The 22,106-nt window shown below is 39.4% G+C and overlaps 5 protein-coding genes and 1 pseudogene across 8 annotated transcripts; all 6 read left to right on the top strand.

Annotated features, from left to right (window-relative positions):
• The first annotated feature begins 502 nt into the window (after window positions 1-502).
• Window positions 503-3,629, top strand: LOC103953695 (mediator of RNA polymerase II transcription subunit 31). 2 transcript variants are annotated; one of them, XM_009365466.3, is made up of 7 exons: window positions 503-661; window positions 850-947; window positions 1,055-1,151; window positions 1,275-1,353; window positions 1,450-1,724; window positions 1,851-1,912; window positions 3,228-3,629. In XM_009365466.3, exons 1-6 carry the CDS (start codon window positions 615-617, stop codon window positions 1,861-1,863), a joined length of 609 nt encoding a protein of 202 aa, XP_009363741.1. In that variant the 5' UTR covers window positions 503-614; the 3' UTR covers window positions 1,864-1,912; window positions 3,228-3,629. The 2 variants fall into 2 exon arrangements, with proteins under 2 accessions (XP_009363741.1, XP_009363740.1); XM_009365465.3 differs by lacking the exon at window positions 1,851-1,912.
• A 1,706-nt stretch (window positions 3,630-5,335) lies between these two features.
• On the top strand, window positions 5,336-8,161 carry LOC103953694 (glutamate dehydrogenase 2-like). Its single transcript, XM_009365464.3, has 8 exons — window positions 5,336-5,729; window positions 5,863-5,976; window positions 6,407-6,703; window positions 6,812-6,928; window positions 7,021-7,271; window positions 7,389-7,464; window positions 7,548-7,634; window positions 7,734-8,161. Exons 1-8 carry the CDS (start codon window positions 5,622-5,624, stop codon window positions 7,917-7,919), a joined length of 1,236 nt encoding a protein of 411 aa, XP_009363739.1. The 5' UTR covers window positions 5,336-5,621; the 3' UTR covers window positions 7,920-8,161.
• A 154-nt stretch (window positions 8,162-8,315) lies between these two features.
• On the top strand, window positions 8,316-9,549 carry LOC103953810 (annotated as a pseudogene).
• A 1,270-nt stretch (window positions 9,550-10,819) lies between these two features.
• LOC103953693 lies at window positions 10,820-13,959 on the top strand. 2 transcript variants are annotated; one of them, XM_009365463.3, is made up of 8 exons: window positions 10,820-11,252; window positions 11,563-11,702; window positions 11,814-11,913; window positions 12,027-12,125; window positions 12,262-12,609; window positions 12,944-13,036; window positions 13,117-13,323; window positions 13,496-13,959. In XM_009365463.3, the coding sequence occupies exons 1-8, from the start codon at window positions 10,917-10,919 to the stop codon at window positions 13,754-13,756; spliced, it is 1,584 nt and encodes a 527-aa protein (XP_009363738.1). In that variant the 5' UTR covers window positions 10,820-10,916; the 3' UTR covers window positions 13,757-13,959. The 2 variants fall into 2 exon arrangements, with proteins under 2 accessions (XP_009363738.1, XP_048421622.1); XM_048565665.1 differs by lacking the exon at window positions 11,563-11,702.
• A 1,005-nt stretch (window positions 13,960-14,964) lies between these two features.
• On the top strand, window positions 14,965-16,633 carry LOC103953691 (ankyrin repeat-containing protein BDA1-like). 2 transcript variants are annotated; one of them, XM_048565150.1, is made up of 3 exons: window positions 14,965-15,589; window positions 15,824-16,244; window positions 16,343-16,633. In XM_048565150.1, exons 1-3 carry the CDS (start codon window positions 15,017-15,019, stop codon window positions 16,477-16,479), a joined length of 1,131 nt encoding a protein of 376 aa, XP_048421107.1. In that variant the 5' UTR covers window positions 14,965-15,016; the 3' UTR covers window positions 16,480-16,633. The 2 variants fall into 2 exon arrangements, with proteins under 2 accessions (XP_048421107.1, XP_009363736.1); XM_009365461.3 differs by having other exon boundaries at window positions 14,967-15,589; window positions 15,824-16,633.
• A 2,531-nt stretch (window positions 16,634-19,164) lies between these two features.
• On the top strand, window positions 19,165-22,004 carry LOC103953692 (ankyrin repeat-containing protein BDA1). Its single transcript, XM_009365462.3, has 2 exons — window positions 19,165-20,173; window positions 21,010-22,004. Exons 1-2 carry the CDS (start codon window positions 19,601-19,603, stop codon window positions 21,745-21,747), a joined length of 1,311 nt encoding a protein of 436 aa, XP_009363737.1. The 5' UTR covers window positions 19,165-19,600; the 3' UTR covers window positions 21,748-22,004.
• The last annotated feature ends 102 nt before the right edge of the window (window positions 22,005-22,106 follow it).

Genomic DNA, 22,106 nt, shown 5'->3' with positions numbered 1-22,106 from the left:
TTCATATTAAATGTAACTTAAGATGGTATGAAAATATGATTCAAAAACATGGTATGAATAACATTACTCAAAACATAATGATTTCTTCTTTCTTTCTTTCATTTTTTTTTTCTTCTGAGAAGTACACACAATGGTTTTTTGGAGCTCGTTTTGATGTGATTTTAAAATGATTGAAAGCGCTTTTAGAGAAAATATTTTTAGGTTTCAAAAACACTTAAAGTGGTTTCTACAAGAAATACCAGTTAGGTGTTTTTTCCAGGATGCACTTTAAATACTTTTTCCAAGATTTACTTGCATCTTTACTAATAATTGGTTCTAAAATTATTTTTACTAAAAGTGCTTTAAGTTATTTCAAAAGTATATTCAAACGACATCTCTTAATTGTTTAGGGAAGACAAGGGCCCCAATGGGCTAAGTAGTCACTTTTGGATTGAGCTCTGTATTGGTTTACCGCACCCAGCCCATATTATTCGTTGCTTTAGTTGTTACGAACTGTTACAGAAGAAGCTAGAAAAATGGGGGACGACTCAGTCGTTAAAAATCGAGTACAATCAAAACAGCAGAAAATTGCTCCCCAAATCTGAGTGCTAAGCGTTTGGAAGTGTTGATATTTAATGGCGTCCGGCACAGAGAGTGATGACACAGCCGATACCCCACCGCCGTAAGCAAACTCACCTTCTTCCTTTTCCCTTTCACTTCAATTCATCGCCAAAATTTCTGCCTTTTCTCTTTGATTCCTGCACTTTCTCGGCTGCCGAACACATCTTAGGTCATTTCCTAAATTTTACCCGTTTGATTGCAACAGAGAAGGAACTCGCTCAATTGATTGATTTGTGCTTGTAATTGCAGGACAAGCAGTATTTACAAGGACCCAGATGACGGGCGGCAGCGATTCTTGCTCGAATTGGAGTTCGTCCAGTGCCTCGCAAATCCCACTTACATTCACTGTATGTATACATCTCTTAGTATTTGGATTTGGATTTTTTCCCTAGAAATGTTTAGTGGGTCTTTCCCTTTGAGTCGGAGCAGCTTATATTTTGTATATGCAATGCAGATTTGGCTCAGAATCGTTACTTTGAGGATGAGGCTTTCATTGGGTACTTGAAGTATCTTCAGTATTGGCAGCGTCCTGAGTATACGAGATTTATAATGTGAGCGAAAACCCGTCTCGTGTGATAGCTTTGTGGTCACTTTGAGCCGATTGAATAGTCTAAGCATTCTTTTCTGAGGTTTTGTTTTTTTGACCCTCGAAGCATTTTCTTGTAATTGTTCAGGTATCCTCATTGCCTGTTTTTTCTTGAGCAACTTCAAAATGCGAACTTTCGCGCTGCAATGGCACATCCCGGAAACAAGGTCAGTTTCTGATGCATTTTCTTTCTCGAATATTAATGGTTTGGAACTATATGTTGGAGCCAGCAGAATGTTCATCTGGTTTTTTGTGATTTCTAGGAATTAGCACATAGGCAGCAATTCTATTTCTGGAAGAACTATAGGAACAACCGTCTGAAACATATTTTGCCGAGACCCCTTCCTGAACCTGTTCCCGCACTTCCTCCACCTGCTCCACCTCAGCAAGTTGTGCCTCCCGTTCCACCCGTTCCAGCTACAACTGTTTCTGTTACAGCTACTGCTCCAGCCCCTTCTCCTATGCAGTATTCTATGCCCCCCGGGTCTGCTCCAAAAGTTGAACCAAGGAATACTGGGGTTGATCGAAGAAAGAGGAAGTATGTTAATTAACTTTATTTATTTTATGCCAAGTGTATTTTGGAAGCACAAGTTTTCCGCAATTTTTAACCAAAAAGACCAAACTAGATCAGTTTCCTGATTTATGCGTGTGGTTATTACTATAGGAAAGACGGTTAACTTGACAATATCATACATAATAACAGCAATGGAAAATAAATCAGGCGAGGTGAGTTTTAATTTCTTGGTCTTCAGACTTTTGAGAATAGCATTATGACAATCTATGGTATCCACCGCTTCTGCATTTTTCTCTTGTTTCTTTGATAGTGATTAGCTAATTCACGAAATATTTTTGCTCTATGAAATTATTGGTTAGCAGATTAAGTTGGTATTACTTTATTGTGGCTTTCGGGGTTTCCGGGGATCCTCACTACATGTTCGGTGGTCCCCTTTCTACATTCAATCATTTATTGAGCCTGGTGTGGAATCACCATCATTAAACATTCATTGTTAGTCTGGCTGCTGGTCTAGCGATCCCTCCGGGGTCCGATCAGATCAACCAGCTATCGGTTTACGGCAAGACTCTTTCTCAAAGGTTTTTTCATGCTAACCCCAGAGAGTCAAGTCACTTGTTCACGAAATCTTTGTGCTCTATGAAATTATTGGTTAGCAGTAGTGTTCAGTGACTTGTGTATTTCAATCTGCACATTCCATCAGATTATATAATTTTCACTGCCAGCGGAAAAATGGGGAGGAGAACGGAAAAGAATCAAAGAAGTTTTCTTTTTCTTTTCTTTCATACTTCTGTTTTGTCTTTTTTCTTCGGGAGGGGATGGGTGTTAGAATACCACAGGGGAGTGGGAATAGTTCCTGGGGCAACTTCGAATTCCAACCAGGTCTTGTGAATGTCACTCACTCCCAACTGTTCATGGTTTTTGTTGTAGTCTTTGTCCCCCCTCCCACCTATATATGGCAATGATGATATGTGCTCTTGTTAAACTACACCTCTCAGGATGAGAACAGCTACTCTGCAGTTGTTCGTTGAGCAGATCTAATTAAAATCTGAGCCATCTGGTGGGAGTGAGTTAAAAGATTTTTATTTCATTGATGTCAAAGTTGTACTAGTTTGATGTTTTCAAGTAGATGGAGCTACTCTATTGCATCCTGGTAATCTTGCCAGGTATCATGCATATTTTTGGGCTGGCTTTTTTCTCATTTTCTGTTTCGGTTGGGAAGGATTGGTGTAGGGCACCTTAATTCTACCATCATAAGTTTCATTTAAATTAAAGTATATTCACAACTATTCTGTCACTGTATTTAAGTGCAATGGTATGTTTACCCTATTGGCTGACCATTTGAGATTATGGATGGTCTGCGGTTTTCTTTACCCAGTGGCCGAATCTGGCACTTTTAATATTTACAGTATTATGAAATCATGGGAAGAATGGCCTTTGGCTGGGACATATAAGTTATGACAGTTAATTTTTTTGTCCATTATATTTCAGGCATTTAGTATGCGTTTTGAAAGTTGTCTTTGATTGTAGGAAAATGGTCAAGAACTGAAGGTGCAGGACCATACATCTTTCGGGGAGATTCTGACATTATGATGGTAGAATCTTGCGCACTTATTATGAACACGCGCGGGAGTTTGATGAGATCGTGACATTATATCACAAAGCTTTGAGAAGATCATTCGGTATTTTCTTTTTTAGCTTGGAATACGGTTTTGTTTATGCACTCTAGTAGTTTCGATTGAGTTGAAGATCCGATGAGGTGCCTTGCTAAGGGCCTAACTCAAAACTGTCCTTCGATCAGGTTGTCTATCTTTACTAGTAGTGTAAAATGTACTTTGCTTTGGTTGAGTTGAATGATTTTTCTTCGAATTCGAACTCAAGGATGATATAAAAGTGTGTGGCTAATTACAAGGAAATCTGTTTTCATGAGTCTATACAGGTGCTCTTGGTTTTTGGATAGTGCGATTCACATGCATTTTTATCTTCCACACACTATTGTTAATTTTTTGTCATTGGTCTTCAATTCATTCGATCTGACAGCCGAAAGTTGAGAGGTGCGCGTGAAGTAAAAATAAGTGTGGATAGCCGATAAAAAAAAAGGGTGTGGATAGCACTTATTGGCAACAAACTTGATTAGTAACTAAGGCAAACAACCAAAGCATATTTTGTTTCTGTTGCAGCCTCCAAGCCGACGCACCAAATGCCGTAACATTCTAAAAATAGATGTCCCTTGAAGGGACTTGTAAATAAGTTAGTTACGAGGGTTAACCATTATACCAGAGATCTTGAGTTTGATTTCTCCTCTTTAATACCGAGTGTCCAAAACGATAGACGTTCTCTAGGTGCTAGCCAAGCAAACAAAGTATCAAGAAGAAGAAATCGTATGTTTCATGAATCTTATTGACGGTGCCAATTTTGTAAAGAGAATCATCAAATCTTGAACCTCTCTGGTCTCCACTTATTTACCAAGTGGTTTTGCGTTGAATTTTTACAGTCTCACGTTGTAACGTTAGAGCATATTATCTTCATGTTTAGGTCACTAAGTACGTTCTCATTTCAAATTCTGTCTCGCTGAGACCAAGCTCTCGTGATCGACACCTCATTAAAGCAAGCTTATTCCAGTACTACATAACAAAATCAAGATCAAGCATGCTTAGTCTACTAAATAATCCAGTGTTGGGAAAATTAATTATTCAGAAGCATTGCATATCACCTCTTAAATTGGAAGCAAATAAAAATGATAAAATCAAGCATCTCTGTCCACGTCATAACCAATACGCGGCGAAACGTCGGTCCAATTTAGTAACCTTGCGTGGGATTTGGATCCCATTCTAATCCAAATTGTAAAGATTAGGGAACTTCACATCTTAATCATTTATCATGTATCGTGCGCTTAGAAATTATTTGACTTTTTTATTTAAAATAAAAGATAAATAGTACCTGACGAAAATTGATCACACCATATAAAATGAACTACTAGGAATCTCCACAAAGGGGGAAAATTTTTAGGTGTACCGGGTACACCAAAAAAATTTGGTGTACCCTCACTCATTAGAATTTTTTTGGTGTACAAAAAGTGAGGGTGCACCAAATTTTTTTGGTGCACCCTCACCATTATGAGTGAGGGTACACCAAATTTTTTTGGTGTACCGGGTACACCGAAAAATTACTCTACAAAGGGGATCTAGAAAAGATCCTCTTCCCCTGGCGCGTGGACGCCGCAGTTGGTTTCCACCTGGCAAAATTTCATTGGCTGTCGCCCATCTCCCTCCCAATCAACTCTGAGTTGTCGTGACGGGGAATTAACGGATTGGGATGCCAAATGCGCAGGTGACAACTGACAAATATATATTCAAAATAAAATTGTAATTAAAAAATAAAAAATAAATCTAATTATTTAATTAATTAATTTTGTTGATGCCATGCACTTAAATTTCACGTCAAGATCTTGCAACCCTTAAAATCTGCTAAATTAAGCTGGCTGCGCTTGACTGCTCACTCTACTGACCATTATGCCCTTGCACCTCACGACTCGAGAAAGAACTGATTCAAGTGGCGATTTCGTAAATTCATAACTGTTAATACTAGCTAATTGCTTGACCGAGCTCTTTAAGCTTATCCCTATAATCCTGATTAGTGCATCCATCTAAGCACACAAACAGCACAAATCTGTCCCTCTCTCTACTTTCTCTCTCTAAAATCAGTGGCAGCCTTCGTTTTCCACCACCCCTCTCCCTATATAAGCTCACCAGCCACTTCACCCTTTGCCCAACTCTGTGTCTCCGTTTTTGACTGCCTCACTTACCCCATTTCACCATTGTTACCACAGCCCATAAGTTACTTCTTATAAATTTGGAGTTTTTATGGTGCTTTGAGTATTCCCATAGCATCATTTTTTTCTTGTTTCGAGTTTGATCAGCAGCCATGAACGCCCTCGCCGCAACGAGCCGCAATTTCAAAAACGCTGCGCGTATTCTCGGGCTCGATGCTAAGATTGAGAGGAGTCTCTTGATCCCCTTCAGAGAGATCAAGGTTGTTCATCGGCTATTTTTTGTGTCTTTTTTTTTTTTTTTTGTTTAAATCTCAAATTTTGATTAAGTTGTGTTTGTTTCTCGAGAAAGTTTTGAACCTTTTTTCTTTCCTCTGTGTGTTGTGTTGGATTAAGGTGGAGTGCACGATTCCCAAGGACGATGGAAGCCTGGTGTCGTACGTTGGATTCAGAGTGCAGCATGATAATGCACGTGGACCAATGAAGGGAGGGATCAGATATCATCCTGAGGTGATGATGATGTCTTGATTTGGTTTTTGTTTTCGTTTTGTTAGTCTTATGTTTTTGTTCTTTTTCATGATCTGGTTGTTGAAATATCATTCAGGAGGGAAGAGTAATGGTTAAAGATATTAGCTTTTCGAACCCAAGTGTCGAGGGAGGGGATGGAGTAACGTGTTAGGATTATGATATGTTCAGGGTTTGATTCCCTTCAGTAACGGAAAAAAAAGATATGAACTTTGATTCTGAACTTTTAGGAACTAATCGAAAGTGTAAGATGCATGCATTTGCGTAACCTGTGATTGTGTTTTTGGCTTCTAATTGGTTTGGCTAAACCGTTCATATGTAATCACACAAGAAAACATCGGCATAGATTAGCTAAATGTATGTCTTTCTGTTGGTGGATTCTGTATCGAATTTGTTGTTGGTTTGTTTCTTAAAGGTTGATCCGGATGAAGTGAATGCCCTGGCTCAACTCATGACCTGGAAGACTGCCGTGGCCGACATTCCATATGGTGGAGCCAAGGGTGGAATCGGATGCACCCCCGGGGACTTAAGTTTGAGCGAGTTGGAGCGTCTGACTCGCGTCTTCGCTCAGAAAATCCACGATCTCATTGGAACTCATACTGATGTTCCCGCACCCGATATGGGCACCAATGCTCAGACCATGGCATGGATGTTGGATGAGTACTCCAAATTTCATGGTCACTCACCAGCTGTTGTCACTGGAAAGCCCATCGTAAGTATTCGACACTCAGAAAATTAAGCCAAAAATCGGTTTCCTACAGTTGGATCAAATATTTGTCGCTGGAACTGTCTAAGTTTTCTCTTGTATTTGGGTTTTTAGGATCTTGGGGGATCACTAGGTAGGGAGGCTGCAACTGGACGCGGTGTCGTTTTTGGAACAGAAGCTTTACTTGCAGAATATGGGAAGTCATGCAAAGGCTTGACTTTTGTTATTCAGGTATGTATGCACATTTGATGTTGTCGTGTCTGTTAACAAGTGAAGTTTCGGTAAGCATGTAAAAATTTTGAGTTTTGGGTGAACTTTTGTAGGGTTTCGGAAACGTAGGATCCTGGGCAGCGAGGCTTATACACGAGAGAGGTGGTAAGGTCATTGCTGTGAGTGACATTACTGGTGCAGTTAAGAACCCTAATGGACTCGATATTGATGAGTTGGTTAAGCACAAGGAAAGCACTGGGAGTTTGTTAAATTTCAACGGTGGAGATAACATGGACCCTAATGAGGTACTGATACACGAATGCGATGTTCTCATCCCTTCTGCTTTAGGTGGAGTACTGAACAGGTTTGAGCTTTTTTTCCGACAAAATCGCTGCTTTCATTGTTTCTTGTACAATGTTGCATAGATTGGAGGCATAATCACTGTCATAGATTAATCTGTTCTAATCGTCTTATTGTAAAGGGAAAATGCTTCATCCGTGAGGGCGAAATTCATCGTCGAGGCAGCAAATCATCCTACCGATCCAGAAGCTGATGAGGTACTCTTACATATTAATTCTTCCGCGATTTTAAATACGAAAAAAGATGGTTGCAATTCTGAGATGATCTTTTATTGGTGCAGATTTTATTGAAGAAAGGAGTTATAATACTCCCAGACATATATGCAAATGCTGGTGGTGTGACTGTTAGCTACTTTGAGTGGGTTCAGGTGACCGATAGGAGAAACTTTAGCTCGATTTTTCTGAGTAGCATTCGACGATTAGAGACATAATTTTAACATACTGAAATTCGGTTGATTTTGTCGCAGAACATTCAAGGGTTTATGTGGGATGAAGAGAAGGTGAATAACGAGCTTCAAAGGTACATGACTCAGGCGTTTCATAACATCAAGAGCATGTGCAAGACCTATGATTGTAATCTCAGAATGGGTGCCTTCACATTGGGTGTAAACCGGGTTGCACGCGCCACCAACTTACGGGGTTATGAAGCATAAAGAGCTTCTTCTGTTGGCCCGTTGCATTTTTTTCCCCATAGTCATAGCTGAAGAAGGCAGATTTGAAGCCATTCTTAGTTTACCTCCAAAATTCTCGGTTCTCTTTTTCCGCAGTTGACTGTTTGCTTTCTTTTAGCAGAATCTGTATTTGATTAGAGGGATTGATTTATTAAGGAAATCAAAATCTGTTTTTCTTGCTCCAAACGTGTCTTAAATGATAAAATTGGTAGTTGCTGTTCTTATACTCCTATCAGTATTGCTTATGCTAAATAGTTCCATGTGAGAAGACTCTCATAGGTGTGACTTGCGTGCCTTTTTCTTCCCACGCACCCCTTTGTTTATATTTGGATTTCGATTGAATAAATCAAAGGAGACTCGAGGGACAAAAATGAGAAAATGGGTGTGCGGAAATCACGGAAATCATTTCCCATTCCCGAGAAGTGATTTCTTTGGCACTGTCATTTCTGGCAAAGTTCTCCAAAGTGTTGGTTAAAGCAGATGCAGTAAAACTGCCTGCCCATAACTTCACCGATGAAAACAGGGGGAAGATAAGCTTTCAAATTCCCAAGCATAGGCCTTCCTCCCCACTTTCTGAAATTCTATCTACAAACTTGAAGGGAAGAAATCTAGAAGCTGAAGAACCAAATTACGAAAAACAACGCAAAATAATCTGTCTCAGATAAGGCTATGGCTTCCATTGCCATTCTGCTTCACTGCAAACAGTTTGCAGCTCACATCAAGTCACAAAACAACCCCAACCGAAACCGGCAGCTCGCTCCTTGGGGACGAAAGAAGCAACCCGTATTGTTGCTCTGAATGCGGAAGCAAATGGTTTAAACGTATCTGCACAAGAGAAATCTTCTTTACGCGTTTAAAAACACGAGGTGGAGGATGCTGCTGACTCCAAATCAAAGGATGGTCTCGGGGCGCAGAGTCGTCAGTCGTGAAATTCAGCGATGAGAGGTGGAAGAATGGGACATGGGATCTGAATATGTTTTCCAAAAACGGCAAGATGGATTGGGATGGCATCATTCTAGCAGGTCTGCAATTTAATCCAAAAATGTTTACAAATTCGTTTACAACATCGTTGATTTTATGTGTGCTGGCATTGCAGAAGCAAAAAGGAGGAAGTTTCTTGAGCTTCACCCGGAAGCATCAACGAACGAAGACCCGGTAGTGTTCAGGAGCTCCATCATACCATGGTGGGCATGGATGATGAGATCTTATCTCCCGGAGGCCGAGTTGATCAACGGTTGGTTCCAATCACCCATCACTTCACATACACACACTTTCTTAGAACTACGTATCTCTTGCTGCGCGCATTGCATGGTTACTTGAACTTATACACCAGATTCAATTTTTCGCCTTGTCTCTTTAAGGTCGAGCGGCAATGGTGGGGTTCTTCATGGCATATGTTGTAGACGCTTCGACAGGGCTCGGCGTTGTAGGACAAACTGGAAACTTGATATGCAAGGCAGGAGTTTTTGTGACAGTCATTGCTATTGTACTCATTAGGCGAACCCAAGATCTCGAAAACCTTAAGAAGCTTGCGGATGAAGCTACCTTCTACGACAAGCAATGGCAAGCTTCGTGGCAAGATCGAATCGATCAAAGTGGGAAGAAGATTTAAATCTCCCTTCCAAAAGAAAGTTTGTATGATTATAACACAATCTAATCATTTTGCTTTTATGTTGAGGGTGGGATTTGTCCTACGTGACATTTATCGACACCATGATATAGCATTTTGGCACGCTTTATTTTTTAATTGGGCATATACTTTATTCGATATAAAAGAAATATCATAAGAGTAACACGACGAAGTACCAAAATGGTTCATCCAATTTCAGAAATAAAAATGTTATCTTAAAAAGAAGCATAGCCTGAAACCTTAACAAAGATAAAACAAAAAATAATACAAAATATACAGGACCTTTCAGTAAACATTGCAAATCAGGCCAAGTTAGGTTCAAATTTAGTGGAACCGGACCGTACCTCTTCAAAAATAAAACGAGACGGGACATTTAAAAAATGAAACGGGACCTAACCTGGCTCATTTGAAACGGGTCGGCTCCAACAGGTCTACGGGTCCATTTCCTGATCCAACCTGAAAAACTTGATGCAAAACCCAAATCAGAACCAATTCAAGTAAAACTCGACAGATCTCTTTGTAAGCTCTCGTGAAAGATCTCAAAAGATGGTGGTCAAGTCGAGGGCCATGTCTTCACATGTTTGAACCCACTCCTGCCCTGTTTTCTGTATAAAAATATATAGACTCATCTTGATTCTGCCCCGACCTGCAAGTCCAGGGTCCGTTTGCCCACCCCTTATTACATTGCACTAGGACTCTAATTAATAAAAAGGATTGAGATATTTTACGATCTCACATTCCGTAGTCTACAGATTAAGAAATTTGGGTCGTAAGATTTAAATTGAACAATTCAGATTTCTCGATCCGTGTAAGGTGAGCCAATAAAATAAATTAATGTAGACCGTAAAATTTAAATTGAACGGTCCAAAATTTATCGTTTCATGAACTCTGAAGTGTGAGATCCATATTGCATCTCAATCTAATAAATAGGAGGGAAATGATCTGATGACACGAGAAATTTTTCAATATGATCGGAATACGAGATGATATATCTCATATCATTATACAAATAGCGGCATATGTGTGTTAAAAACTTAATAACTTTAAAAATATAATTTTCCACTAATTATATAAAAACATATGATTTACCATCCATGTTCCGAATGAAAAATTTCTGCGATGACACCAATAAAACCCGCCATGACGATCCGGATAAACCATTTTCCCGACTTTATGACTTCTTTTTCGAAAATAGCAAATCGAATCGACACCATTTCCACTATAAAATAGTAACTGTAAACGCTCCAAACCAAATCGAATCCTCCTCCCCCTTCCCTCCTCCACCGCCGCGTCTGCGTCCTCGCAGATGCTAAACCCCCTAAACCCAACCTCTCCTCTCCGCCACGGCAATGTCTTCCTCTCTCCCCAAACCCCCTTCTTCCTCTCCCCCCTCTCCGCCTCCCCTAGACAGCTCCGATGCTGAGCGACGCCTCCGCGAGGCCGAGGACCGCCTCCGCGATGCCATCGAGGAGCTCCAGCGCCGCCAGCGCTCCGCCGCTGCCACTGGATCTCAGCACCACCCGCCTTGCGACCACGCCGCCGACGAGTCCTGCGTCGCCCACGCCATTGGTAATCTCTGCCAGAGCTTTCTCTTGTCGTATGGCGTTCGAGTCGGAATTGGCATCCTTCTTCGCGCTTTTAAGCTCGCGCGCCGGCAGTCCTACTCTTCTCTCCTCGATCTTAAGGTATGGACTGGTATAATCAGTAAAAAGATTGTGTTTTCGAATGATGATCTGAAGAATTGGAGAAATTATACGATTGAAATGATAAATTGCTCAATTAGTGATAGTGAATTTGAATTTCTCTTGCAAATTTGAGAGAGGAATAGGATACTTGTGAAGAATCGAAATTGGAAGCTTTTTTTATGCCTCTAGGGTTTTATCGTGCACAATCGAAGCTTTCAACAAAATGTTGTTATCCAGCAGCTGTTGAACTTTTCTAGATTGTTAAAATGGGCAATGAATTGAATTTTTTTTCGATTTTATTGCTTTGCAGCAACTTGTCTCGGAAAAAGATCTCATTGTAAGAGAAGAAGCGTGCCGGATCGGTTTATTTTTTGGTGGCTTTAGTGGTTCATATCATGCTCTTAGATGTTTGTTGAGAAAATTGAGAAAGAAAGAGACACCAATGAATGCGTGAGTTTTCTTCTGTGTCTGTGTGTATGTATGTGTTTGTGTATATGATTTGAAATGTTTTGAAGCAGTTATTCCATATATATGACTTTGTTTCGGGGGATGATGGAGCAGAATTTTAGCAGGTTCAGTTGCTGGTTTGTCTATTTTAGCATTGAATGACTCAAACCGAAGGCGCACACTTTCTCTGTACTTGCTGGCCAGGCTAGGCCAGGTAAATGAATGCATATTGTAATTGTATATTTATAGCTGTTCTTCAACAGTATGTGAAATGATTGAGTTTTTGTCGGTGGTTCCAACCTTTTGACCTTTCTTTTCTTTCATCAGTGTGCTTATAATTCTGCGAAGTCGAAGAATAAGTTTCACTTTTGGGGAAGCCATTGGAAGCATGGAGATTCATTACTTTTCTCTCTTGCATGTGCGCAGGTAGCACCTCTCTTTGTTGATTTGTTTTGCTAGTAATTTGTCACCTTTCCCAAAAAATTTTAAATCTTTCTTGTTTTCTTTCTACTTCTCCCTCCTTATTGTCCAAAATTCTAATTATTTGAAAATTATTTTTCAGGTTATGTATGCCTTTGTAATGCGGCCTGAGAGCTTGCCAAAATCTTATCAAGAATTTATTCAGAAGACTGGGCCAGTTGCCCAACCTGTATACAAGGCTGTAAGGGATGGCTGTAGAGGCCACCCTGTGGATATTGCCTCTCTATCTGATTATTTGTTTGAGAGAACAAAATCCAACTCTATACAGTTGGAAGAGTATCCATCCATACTTCCTTGTACAGTTATTCATCCAGACACGAATTCTTGTTTAGCTCATAATGCACGGGCAACATCAGCTACATTTAGGAAAACATTTCCGCTTTACTTTTCTTTGACGTTTGTACCATTTGTTGTTCTCCGCCTACAGAAGGTAAATTCTTCAAACTCAGCCTTTTCTTTTTCATTTTTCACTAGGATAATCCTTCTTTAGCAATGATTGTCTGAAGTGCTGCATTTACCCATTAGTTTCGCTGACCACGATAGTGGATTTATTGCCATCCATGCACATTTGCCCTCAAAAGGCAAATTGATGTTCCATTCTATAAGCTACTTTGCAACTATCTTAAGCTAAGTTCTAACTTTTTAGGAATAGGAGTCTTTTTTGTCATGATATTGTTATATTCATTAGGAGCTGAAAATATATGCTATTTTCTAAAATTCGAAGGAAAATCTTGAGACAAATTTTTAATTTTTCTTTCATTTAGTTCATGGAGGCCCCTTCTCGCACATTTTTAATTGCTCTTAAAGATGCTGTTCGCTCAACATCATTTTTGTCCGCATTTGTTGGAATCTTTCAGGTACTTTACTCCTCTGCTTCAGTATTTCCTACTTGTATAATACGTTGGCTACATTCTTAATGTTTCATTCTTTGTGTTAGGGTGTCATATGTTTGCATAGAAAAGTTGCTTCAAAAGACCACAAGCTTGTATATTGGTTTGCAGGTGCAATATCTGCTCTTTCAGTTTTACTGGAGAAAAAGCCTAGACGTGGTGAACTGGCTCTTTATGTTCTTCCACGAGCTGGAGATTCTTTGTGGTATATCTTAGTAAACCGCCACCTTCTTCCAGATATTAAGAACGCAGAGGTACTGTTTTTCTACCATGCCACTTATCCCTAAACTGTGATCATTGAGAACGAAATCTATTTCAGCATTCTATACTTGAATCCTTTTTTCGTTCGAGTTGGATCTGATTGAACAGTTGGCAATTTTATACTATTTAAAAAGTGCATTAATTTACGTTTTTGAATTGTTGCAGGTGTTCATGTTCAGTTTGTGCATGGGAGGAATCATGTACTACTTGGAACATGAGCCAGACACAATGGCTCCACTCCTCAGGGGTCTGATCCGTCGGTTCCTTGCTAGCAGAATAAGCAACCCTGTGTCCTCGTCTAGTAGGAATCCTTCCTACACATACTTGCAAAATCTTGAAGCCATGAAGAAACCGAAGCCCTTAGAGAGTCGCGGTGCTGAATCACCTTCCGAAAAATATAATCTCGAATCAATACCAGGGCTCTGAAGATTGAGGCGCGTGCAGAACTCCCGACACCCGATTTTTTCCGTGGAGTTTCACTGAACTTTATATATCGAGACTGAACGTTTCGTTCGCTAATAAAAGAAAGATGATTTTTTGTTTAAAATTGAAGTTGTGCATTGATGTACTTGAATCTTGAAGAAAAAGAGTGATAATGGAAGGCAGTTGCCAATTTTTATTTAGCAGCAGATACATTTCGAAGTTGTTTCCAATTTCTAACCTTCGAGAGATTTTTTAATGTGCTCCCAACACGGGCGGTACGCTATATCATATTATACAAGTAGATGGATTTTTTTTTTTCAAGTCTCTTTTTATATAATGACATATGACGTATATGCATGTGTTCCTGACAGTGAGAAAATCTCTCCGTTTCCCCTTGTGTACATAATTCAATGGTCATCTTGAAATAATGTATATTACAATTAGGGTTATATTTGTATATGAGAAATGCTAAGGAGAGGATGATGATCTTGTCCGGATCCTGCTTGTGAGGATCCCTCTGTGGAGTTCTTCATAAGGATAATATTAAGAAGATCAAAATTTTAAACTAAATTTGCAAATCAAATGATGTGTCATCAATAAAAAACAAGTATTGACAAAAAAATAAAAATAAAAAACAACAATTAATAATCGAATCATCTACAACCATATTGTTTGGTTTAAAAAATTTAGTCTACCTTCCTCTTTAACTCTCCGTTACCTCATGTTTTTTGCACAATATTTATATCGTCACAAGAACTGTCCCAAAAATACTTAGTGGTGAAGAGTTCATAAAAAGTTCCACTTTTCAAAGAATTTTCTTGGTATTTCTCATTTGTATACATGCAATCACTCTAATTTTGCAATGAGGAGTGTCAGCGATATTCTCTTGTCATGTCAATTCCAGCCGGATTGATTGTTAAGTTTAATTAATTATAATTATTACTTTCAAGTCACTCTGTATGGTAAAATGTTTATTTTGTTACACAAAAAGTTAGCGGGAAGAAGCTACCTACCCGCAACAGTGCCAATAAAACAAATCAAAGGAAAGAGGTGGGGTGAACACTCGAGCGAAAGCTCAACGCACCTTCCGGAAAAAGCGATAAATCGCAGTGAAGACAAGTGGAAGGAATGCGGAAGGAAGGTGGAAGAAACAGTGAGATTCGCAAGTCCACCTTTGTATGCTATCTATGTTTATTCTCTTACATAAATGAATTCAAGGGGAATCAATTCTTACAAGGAGCCTAACATAATCTGCACCAGTTGATGGATTCGAGGCTGTCTGAGGCTTCTAAAACAGGAGACATCCAGCTCTTGCACCAGTTGATGGCAGAGCATCCACTTCTGCTCCATAACCTTGCCCTAACTTCCATCGAGAACCCGCTACATGTCGCTTCGCTTGCCGGACACGTAGAATTTGTTCAGGAGATCGTGAAGTTGAGACCAGCTTTTGTGCATGAAATGAACCACGATGGGTTCAGCCCCATGCACATCGCGGCAGCCAACGGGTATTTGGAGGTTGTAAGGGAGCTGCTGAGAGTTGACCCGAGACTCTGCCGGATGAAAGGAAGAGACCAATGGACTCCTCTTCATTATGCTGCTGCTAGAGGGAGAGGTGATGTCGTCGGAGAGATGGTTTTGGCTTGCCCGGAAAGTCTCGAAGACGTTACTCTGCATGAGGAGACTTCGTTGCACCTTGCTGTTAATAACTGCCAGTTTGAAGCAGTTAAAATTTTGGTTGAGTTGGTCATCGAACTGAGGAGGGACAACGTTTTGAATATGAAGGACAAATATGGCAACTCAGTTCTTCACGTAGCAACCTGGAAGAAACAACACCAGGTTAGTACACTATGATCAACTAGTTTTCATTTGAATTTTTATGTTTTTTTTTTTGTTTTACAAGTCGATATTTTAGACTACTCTACTTAACGAATAGGGTGATTATGGGTACAAGAGGGCGGAGCAGTGTGTCCGTCTCTTAACACTCAATTTCGAATTCCTATACCTGAGTAGTATAAAATATTGTTTTGCCAAAAAACAAAATATGGATTAAAAAGCTCATAATCTTCACAGGTGGTGGAATGGATAGTTGGCAATAGAACAACTCCAAGTGCATTGGAAGTAAACATTGTAAACCAGAGTGGTCTAACACCTCTTGATCTGCTACTAATCTTCCCGAGTGAAGCTGGCGATAGGGAAATTGAAGAGATCCTTCGTGGTGCCGGAGCTTCGAGAGCAAAAGACATACACCATACTTCCTCTAATTGTCCCATGGAAACAAATACCCTTCAGTTGCAGCAGCCAAAAGACCCAATGCAATACTTCAAGTTCAAAAAGGGCAGAAAATCTGACGACGATCCATACGCCACGGTGCTGCTAGTTGTCGCTGTACTAGTGGCCACCACCACCTTTCAAGCCGGAATCAGCCCTCCGAACGGCGGTTTGCACTACACCACTGGATCAAATAAGAATGGGATTGACTGTGGGAGCAATGGTTTAGTAGTTGTCTATATGTTTTTCAACACGATTGGATTTTCGGTTTCGCTTTTCATGATCGACTTCCTCACGCGCAATTTCCCTCTGCTGTTTCAGCTTCGATTTTGTATGGTGATGATGTACGGCACGTACACCGTAGCAGTTATCAGCACTGCACCGAAAAGCATGCTGCTCTGCATCACTTCGTCAACTCCATTATTTGTAGTGATTTTACAGTTGTGCTGTTGTATTAATTTTAAGGTGCCTTGGCAAAACCTAATAGGCTCTTAGGCTCTCTTACGAAGTTAGTTATTTTCAGGCATGTTATTGCTAGCTAGACAGCTTGTTTATAGGTCATTTGCTTGCCCCACAAATAAATTGTGCCTCTTATCAAAAGATTGTTCTATAGAGGGGTTAAATCTATATTAGGTCCTTTTCTATCCTTTGAAGACAAAAACTTTATATTTTTCTTGCGTTGAATGCTAAAACAATGACCACAAACTAATCAGAAACGATCCAAGCCAGTTTGCAATCTTTGTTATAAAAAAAAAAAAAAAAAAAGAAAAAGAAGAAGAAGAAGAAGTAATAACAGAAAGTAAACCGCTAGAAATAATAATACAAGCTGAAGGTAAACTGCTTGTAAATACTCGTAAAGTGTTAACCAAAATGACAATAAATTACAGGAAAAGGTAATAACTTGAAAGTAAATGATAAATATAAGCGATTGGGCGTAATTTCAACCTATTCGGGCAAGTTTGGATGCCAGGCGAGCAAAATCTTGCAAGTACAAGACATGTTTTGAGAAGTAAACTTTAATGCAAGAAATCAATACTACAAAGGAAGTAGCAGAGCTATAAATACAGAAGAATGTTTGAACTACAAAGGGAGTATGTGAAGAGTAGGTTGCAAAGCTTTTTAGAAGTCTTTTTTGTATGTTGAGTTGAGACTTGAGAGTCCTTTTTTTCAACCTTTCTGCTGCCTTTTATAGAACAGCCCTTTTCTTCTAGAGTAAGCCCTTCCTCCTCAGTTCATTCTCTCTGGTGCAAGTAGCTGATATGATCTATTGTCAAAGGATGAGTTCCCACTTGGATACTTGAGCTTTTGATCCCCTTAAAACATATCCTTGTTGGTGCATTCATCATAGAAGCTCCAGCTTCGTACTATCATAAACACCATACATTTCTATGTATTACGAAATTTTCCTTTCTTCTTTTGCTTTTTCTGATCGAAAAATTAAGTTTGAACACAACAGGCTTTGTGGTTCAAAAATCTAATGGATTCTTTGAGAGAAGAGTGGGATTGTTAACTTTGGGTTAACAGAAAGTTAACGAAAATATTAATTTTGGGCTTCAATCTTAACGAACTTCACCAGAATGGTTTAAATCCGATTTTTTTACCACGGGGGTAATCTTTTGATTATCCTATCACCACAGGGTCCATTAATCCAATTTAATCACTAAATTATATTGCATCAACTGAACGAATCCATTTTTAGGAAAACTATTGAAAAATGTTTGAAAACTTTGAGTTATGACGAAAATGACAAAAAGGTGTTGTAAGTGAATAGTACCAGGATTGATTTTTTAGAGTAAAACTGTGGTTTTTCATTAAAGTAAATAGTATCGGGAGTTTTTTCATTAAAGTTCCCTATATTTTTTGTATTGACGAAGATAGATATAACCGTTAATCGATGGAGAATCCGTTATCCGGTGGTTATGGATAATTACCGATAATTAATTTGCGATTATGGATAAAGTTAGTTTTCATGGTTATTGGGATGAATATAGCATTTCCTGCCCCAAACCAAACCGTTGCCACCCCTAGCACTACCACATGTATGTTTGATCCTTATATTTGTATATGAGAAAAGTGAAGGAGATTTTCTCAAAATGGGACTCTCCTTAAACAATCTCTACTACCTCATTTTTTGGTACAATACTTTATAATGTTGGCACGAAAATTGTGCCAAAAACATTTGATGGCAGAAAATTCATAGATAGTTCCACTTATGAAAGAGTCTTCGTAACATTTCTCATTTGTATATATGATGGGTGATGCTAGGAAGACTAAATTTGGATACAAGACTAGCAAACTAAATGATGAGTCACCAATAAAATGAGCATGTTTATCAACGATTAAGTAATAAACTAATCATTAACTTTCATGTCCCTTAATTTTTAAAATTTTATCTCCAAATTTTAGTCTTCTAACATTACCTTGAATGAAATCACTCTAATTTTGAGATTAGGAGCGTCAGTAAGATTCTCTCGCCATTGCAATTCTAGCAGTATTGATTGGCAATTAACATGAATTGATTGAGTACCATTAACTTTAATTGCTTAGTGCAAAGGGTTTGTGTCACATCTCAATCCGGACCCTCATCACATCCCGAGCTCGACTCCACTGTAGCACGATATTATTTGCTTTGAACCCCTACCACATCCTCGCGGTTTTGTTTCTGGGAACTTAGACAAAAACTTCCTAGTGGGTCACCCATCATAAGAATGCTCTCGCGTGTTACTCGCTTAACTTTGGAGTTCCCATGAAACCCGAAGTCAGTGAGCTCCCAAAAGGCCTCATGCTAGGTAGAGATGAGAATATACATATAAAGATCACTATCCTGGACGATATGAAATCTTACAATGCCTATTTTAGTATTCGAAGAATATCGGGATCGGGGCCGTCAGTTTATCAGTTTATCTTAAAAGTAGATAGTATAAAAGCTCTTTCTCTCTCTTGTATTAACTAACTTTTGTAAGAATTCAGATAGCAAATACAGAGCTCTATAGCTTTCTTCTTGGCAAAGCTTCTTCGTTACGACTTCTGCATCTATTTCATGATTTCATTCTACAGTGTTAATACTGTATACTATGTTTATTTTATTACACAAATCGAAAGAAATTAACGAGCAGAAGTAACCCAATAGCAACAGTGCCGATAAAAGCAAACCAAAAGAAAAGGTGGTGTAACATCCGAGCCAAAGTTATACATCCCTTCCGGGAGAAGCGAAAAATCGCAGTGAGGATAAGTGAAAGCCGATCCGAACTGTAAAGTCAATGATGGATGAAGTCGATCCGAATTGAGGAACTTGGAGGGAAACAGGTGTAAAGGTGGAAGAAAATAGGGGGAAAAGATGGAAAAGGTGGAAGGAAACACGGGAAAAAAGTGGAAAGGCGGAAGGAAGGAGGAATCGGAGAAAGAGGAAAAAGGGGGCTCAAGCCAAAGAAAGCAGACTTAGGCCTAGGTTGGTACTGAGGTGATTCTGAAAAAAGCGGGTATTAAATCCACCTCTGTATACTATATATGTTTATTCTATTACATAAATGAATTCAAGGGAAATCAATTCTTACAAGAAGCTTAACATAATCTGCCAGGATGGATTCGAGGCTGTCTGAGGCTTCTAAAACAGGAGATATCCAGCTCTTGCACCAGTTGATGGCAGAGAATCCACTTCTGCTCCATAACCTTGCCCTAACTTCCAGCGAGAACCCGCTACATGTCGCTTCACTTGCCGGACATGTCGAATTTGTTCAGGAGATCCTGAAGTTGAAACCAGCTTTTGTGCATGAAATGAACCAGGATGGGTTCAGCCCCATGCACATCGCGGCAGCCAACGGGTATTTGGAGGTTGTAAGGGAGCTGCTGATAGCTGACCCGAGACTCTGTCGGATGAAAGGAAGAGACCAATGGACTCCTCTTCATTATGCTGCTGCCAGAGGGAGGGGTGATGTTGTCAAAGAGATGGTTTTGGCTTGCCCGGAAAGTCTCGAAGACGTGACTCTATATGATGAGACTTCGTTGCACCTTGGTGTTAATAACTGCCAGTTTGAAGCAGTTAAAACTTTGGTTGAATCGGTCATGGAACTGAGGAAGGACAACGTTTTGAATATGAAGGACAAAAATGGCAATTCAGTTCTTCACGTAGCAACCTGGAAGGAACAACACCAGGTTAGTACACTATGATCAACTAGGTTTCATTTGATTTTTTTTGTTTGTTTTAGAAGTCGATATTCTTAACTACTCTAGTTAACGGATAGGGTGATTCAAACTTGGGTACAAGAGGACAGAAATACTGTCTTGACCAACTAACCTAATTTGCGTTTGTGACATTCCCTTCAAATTTGAAACAGAATGTATTCAAACCTATAAATGTTGACTTTATTATTGACATTTTAGCCAAAATGGTATCTGAAATTGATATAACTCTTTACTTGGGTTCATGAGATTTGAAATCAATAGAAGTGGTCTTTAAATTTGTCCACCATCAACCTTTTTTTTGTTTACAGTAAGGGAGAGGGATGAGCCAAAGTGACAAAAATACCCTCTATTTAATAAACAATGGGCTAAAATGATTTGACAAAAAGTAAGGGTATTTTTGTCATTTTCTTTCTTATTTAACAGTGATTTTTCACGAAATAATCAAAATGATTGATGGTGGACAAACTCAGGGACCAGTTCTTAGATTCTAAATCTCAAGGACTAAAGTGAGAACTTATGTCAATATCAGAGACTATTTTAACTAAAAAGTCATTATCTTACTAATGACACCAATTTTATTAATCTAGAAAGAGGTGACTCACCAATTTGATCAGATCAAACCTAAAATGAAAAACAATGTAGTTTGGTCATGGCACAAAAGAAATTGTGAGGTAAATCAAATAGGTGGAGTAGTGTGTCTGTATCTTAACACTTAATTTCGAATTCCTATACCTATATATTTGAGTAATTTAGAATATTGTTTTGCCAACAAAATATATCGATTAAAAAGCTCATAATCTTCACAGGTAGTGGAATGGTTAGTTGGCAATGGAAAAACTCCAAGTGCATTGGAAGTAAACATTGTAAACCAGAGTGGTCTAACACCTCTTGATCTGCTACTAATCTTCCCGAGTGAAGCCGGCGATAGGGAAATTGAAGAGATCCTTCGTGGTGCCGGAGCTTCGAGAGCACAAGACATACAATATACTCCCTCTCATGGTCCCATGGAAACAAATACCCTTCAGCTGCAGCAGCCAAACAACCCGATGGAATACTTCAAGTTCAAAATGGGCAGAGACTCTCCCAGCGATGCACGCACGGCGCTGCTAGTTGTCGCTGTACTAGTGGCCACCGCCACCTTTCAAGCCGGACTCAGCCCTCCGGGCGGCGTTTGGCAGGACAGCACGGGATCAAACAAGAATGGGACTGGCAGTGGCAGCAATGAACCAGCACACTCAGCAGGGGAGTCCATCATGGGTTCTGACGACAATATTTTTTTTATCTGCTTTGTGACTTTCAACTCGATGGGATTTTTTGTTTCACTTTACATGATCTGTGTCCTCACCACCAATTTCCCTATGCAGTTGGAGCTTATAATGTGTATTCTCGCGATGTACGGCACGTACAACACTGCAGTTATCAGCATTGCACCTGCGAACCCGATGGTGTGCGTCTCTCTGTTAATTTATGGTTTGCAAACTTTGCTTTCACTTGTTGTCCTACTTTGGCGGCTTTTCAGGATCAGGCTTAGAGAACTGCATTAAGTGGTTCATTTATATTTGTACATAATAAGTCTATTTCCGGGATCAAATCATCGTTGCCGCATTCATCATAGAAGCTTCAGCTTCGTATCCTAGTCAGTCGTTTTTGTATCTTAGGCCACCGTTTGGGAGGTTGCGGTGCTTTAGAAAAAGGAAAAAGATAAAAAAAAAAAAAACAAATCTGATTTATGATGGTGTGTTTTTTAGGTGTGTTTTTTGTACTACTTCTATTTCGTTTATGATGGTGTGTTTTTTGTTTATTTGACGGAGATTTATGATGATGTTTGTTTTATATGTCGACATCTTTGCCGGCTGCAATCGATACCGTCGTTTGATACTGCAAATTAAAACCCCGTGGATGC

This window comes from the organism of the source record quoted next, unplaced genomic scaffold (genome assembly GCF_019419815.1).
Source record: "Pyrus x bretschneideri cultivar Hongxiangsu unplaced genomic scaffold, Pyrus_bretschneideri_v1 Contig4, whole genome shotgun sequence".
NCBI classification, from domain to species: Eukaryota; Viridiplantae; Streptophyta; class Magnoliopsida; order Rosales; family Rosaceae; genus Pyrus; species Pyrus x bretschneideri.
Note: the sequence above shows the minus strand (reverse complement) of the source record. Positions and strands in the feature narration are given on the sequence as shown.